Source organism: Salmo salar, chromosome 20 (assembly GCF_965601325.2).
Source record: "Salmo salar chromosome 20, fSalSal1, whole genome shotgun sequence".
Taxonomy (NCBI): Eukaryota; Metazoa; Chordata; class Actinopteri; order Salmoniformes; family Salmonidae; genus Salmo; species Salmo salar.
In genome coordinates, this window is record NC_138310.1 from 87,172,484 (window position 1) to 87,176,083 (window position 3,600).

The following is a 3,600-nucleotide window of genomic DNA, read 5'->3' on the forward strand; positions in this document are numbered from 1 at the left end:
CTTCATCATAATCCTGGGTTGCTATGGGATGATCGTCAAGGCGCTGATCTGTAACGACATGACCAACGCTCCGTTACGGCGTAAGTCCATCCACCTGGTGATTATCGTGCTGGCTGTGTTCGCTGTGTCCTACCTGCCCTTTCACGTGATGAAGAACCTAAACATGCGCGCCAGGCTGTACTTCCAGGTCCCGGACATGTGTGACTTTAATAACCGGGTGTACGCCACCTACCAGGTGACGCGGGGGCTGGCCAGCCTCAACAGCTGTGTGGATCCGGTTCTCTACTTCCTGGCTGGTGACACGTTCAGGAGGAAGTTCTCCAGAGCTACTAAAAAACAATCCAAGAAGGGGGAGGAGCTCCCAGTGCAGTCCAAGAGTGAAGAGACTGCGCTCAACAGTCTGCCGGAATATGTCAAGAACAGGGATGGACAGTTCTGAGAGAGATCTGGTTCCGGGTCTTGGTCTCTGGTCCGGGTGGTCAGTCTGAACCTCTTACAGGGGTTCTGTGTGAAAACGTACTGTGTATTGGTGCTGTGGACCTCGCAGACTGTGTGCACTGTGGATAGAACAGTCTGGGCGGGAACGTGACAAAGCTGATGATAATAGTTTGTGTCTCTGTAATGCTTATCACTAGCTAGGTATTTTCTGAATGTGAACAAAGTGCTCATCCATCCATAACCAAACGGAAGGAGAAGGTAATAGGTTCATCTCCTGTAAACAACAGCCTCTTGTTCCTCTATTGAACCAATGCTAATGTGTTTGTAATGGAGAGAGGGCTCTGCTAGCCGCCCAGTGGATGCTTCATAATCACTACCTATTAGCAGGTAGAGAGTGGTGGCTGAGGCTAGGTGAGGCACCAGGGATAACTGAGATCTATTACCTACAGCCTGGGCCTTATGACTGCTCTGTGGAGGTTGACATACAGAGATTATAATGCACTATGAATGTTCTGAGTGGCGTTTCTCAGACTGCTACGAATTAAATGAACCCCCAATTGAATCCAGTACAGTCAGTGTATCACTATGGCGTGCCCTGTGCGTCCATGGTCTATCTATTCTACATAATATGAAGGGACTACACTAGTCTCATGTGAATATGACACTATTCAGTAATATACTGTAATATACTGTTATATACAGTAATATACTGTTATATACAGTAATATACTGTTATATACAGTAATATACTGTAAATACAGTAATATACTGTTATATACTGTAATATACTGTTATATACAGTAATATACTGTAAATACAGTAATATACTGTTATATACAGTAATATACTGTTATATACAGTAATATACTGTTATATACAGTAATATACTGTTATATACAGAAATATACTGTAATGTACTGAATGTGTGTTGTAGTTGTACTGTACAGGTTATGTTGTTATTGTTTTGTTTTTTGTTATTGCATGAGTCCAGTGTAATTATCGGGAGGGATTTTACCAATGAAAAATCACGGCAGCCGTTTCCTATGAAGTGTTGAACTGTTGATATGCATGCAGAGAAGAATGCATGCAGGTGACCATATGATTTGAAACGAACGTTACTTGGTGTGTAAAACAGCCATATTGAGTTTTTTGGGGGGGGATTGTAAAACCCAATGAAATGTTTTTCACCTCTCAGTGTTTTGTATACATAGCAATCAAAACTTCAATCTCTTTAGCCACCTTTTAGTAGGTGGGAAAAAATCTATGTAAAACCTGGAACTATGTATGTTGTGCTAAGTATCTGGTTATCGTCTTCCTAGTGGAGCCATTTTCTGACTGTTCCTGGACTGGGCAGCAACTCTAGCAGCTCCACAGATGTTCATAGTATAATGTTGTATGTGGATTGACTGATAATAGCATTAAATGCACAAGTTACCCCCCCCATCCATATTATTGAGAGATATGTAGACCTGATGAGGAAGTGGATGATATGATCATATCTGGCTTTTATAGAAATCTGTGGGACTGCACATTCGCTGCTCAGGTCAGGGGTCATGTTGGAGCACACAGTTGCTCTGAAGTTGTACAGTATTTGGGGGTCAGTTGTGAATGTGTCAATAAACGTTTTATATAAAACATGTTAAAAGTTATCAGATTAATTATATTTTTTTCTACTCATCTCTCTCTCTCTCTCTCTCTCTCTCTCTCTCTCTGTGTCTCTCTCTGTGTCTCTCTCTCTGTCTCTCTCTCTCTGTCTTTCTCTCTTTCTTTCTCTCTCTCTGTCTCTCTTTGTCTCTCTCTCCCTGTCTCTCTCTCTCTCTCTCTCGCTCTCTCTCTCTGTCTCTCTCTCTGTCTTTCTCTCTCTCTCTCCCTGTCTCTCTCTCGCTCTCTCTCTGTCTCTCTCTCTCTTTCTCCCTGCTGTATATGTTGCCATTTCTCAGTTTAAGCAGCCGTATCCACTGTTAATCATTCCAAAGGGCTTTCCTGATTATTAGATACATTGCTTTATTACACTGGATCCAACTCATCTTGTCTTGGCCTTCTCTCAAACTCGCCGTGACAAAGGTTTAGAGTAACTTTATTTTCTGCTTCCACCAATTAGCAATAATTCAATGGGTTGTGCTGTATTGTACTGCACTGTTTATCCAGTTTATGGCTGTTATGTATGTGAATGGCGTTATCCTGCAGAGATCTATTCAAACCCATACACTTACAGTTCCAGCTCTTTCCCTGCACGCCTGTTGACTTTCCTTTTAGAACAACTGTGAGGGAGAGGGGGAACGAGGGACGAATAAAGAGTGGCACCTTTTTCTCTCCTTCTTGGCGTTTCCAAAGACATCCTTTGTGTGGGAGACAAAGGGACTGGAGTTATCGATGCTGGGAGTGTTGGGATCCTATCGCCAGGACTTCAGGTTTCTGTGGTGGGAGTGTTGATATCCTGTCACCAGGACCCCAGGTTTCTGTTTCTGTGGTGGGAGTGTTGATATCCTGTCACCAGGACCCCAGGTTTCTGTGGTGGGAGTGTTGATATCCTGTCACCAGGACCCCAGGTTTCTGTGGTGGGAGTGTTGATATCCTGTCACCAGGACCCCAGATTTCTGTTTCTGTGGTGGGAGTGTTCATATCCTGTCACCAGGACCCCAGATTTCTGTTTCTGTGGTGGGACTGTTGATATCCTGTCACCAGGACCTCAGGTTTCTGTGGTGGGAGTGTTGATATCCTGTCGCCAGGACCCCAGGTTTCTGTGGTGGAAGGGTACAGGAAGCCATCAGATTTCACCAAACTGGTCATATGAATAGAAACAGACTTTGATTTCCTGGCTAGCTGTGTGGTTGGTATTGTTGATTCGAAATCTGTGTGGGCGGGGGCACTATAAATATTATGAAAACAGGTGGTTGTTGTTGTTATTGTGATAGTTAGTATTGGTTGTCATAGAGAGGAGTGTGTTTGCGTATGTGTGTTCTTCCAGGTGTGTGTACTGGACTGTGTGGTTGGCAGAAGGGCTATAGTGCTCAAATAGGAAATCTCTGGGCTGGACAGACAATAGAAGTCTTGAATGATAACGTGCTGAAGCATGAACACTTAATATCCTGTCATATTGTTTCTCCTCTCCCTCCTCCACTCTTTCCTCTGTCTCCTCTCCCTCCTCTCTTTCCTCTTCCT

The 3,600-nt window shown here is 43.7% G+C and overlaps 1 protein-coding gene across 1 annotated transcript in view; it reads left to right on the forward strand.

Annotated features, from left to right (window-relative positions):
* The window catches only part of LOC106581499 (P2Y purinoceptor 1), a 3,801-nt gene extending 1,714 nt beyond the window's left edge, over window positions 1-2,087 (forward strand). Inside the window, exon 2 of the mRNA XM_014163594.3 lies at window positions 1-2,087. This exon is cut by the window's left edge and continues 659 nt beyond it. Coding sequence (XP_014019069.2) covers window positions 1-439 — 439 coding nt within the window. The 3' untranslated portion in view covers window positions 440-2,087.
* The last annotated feature ends 1,513 nt before the right edge of the window (window positions 2,088-3,600 follow it).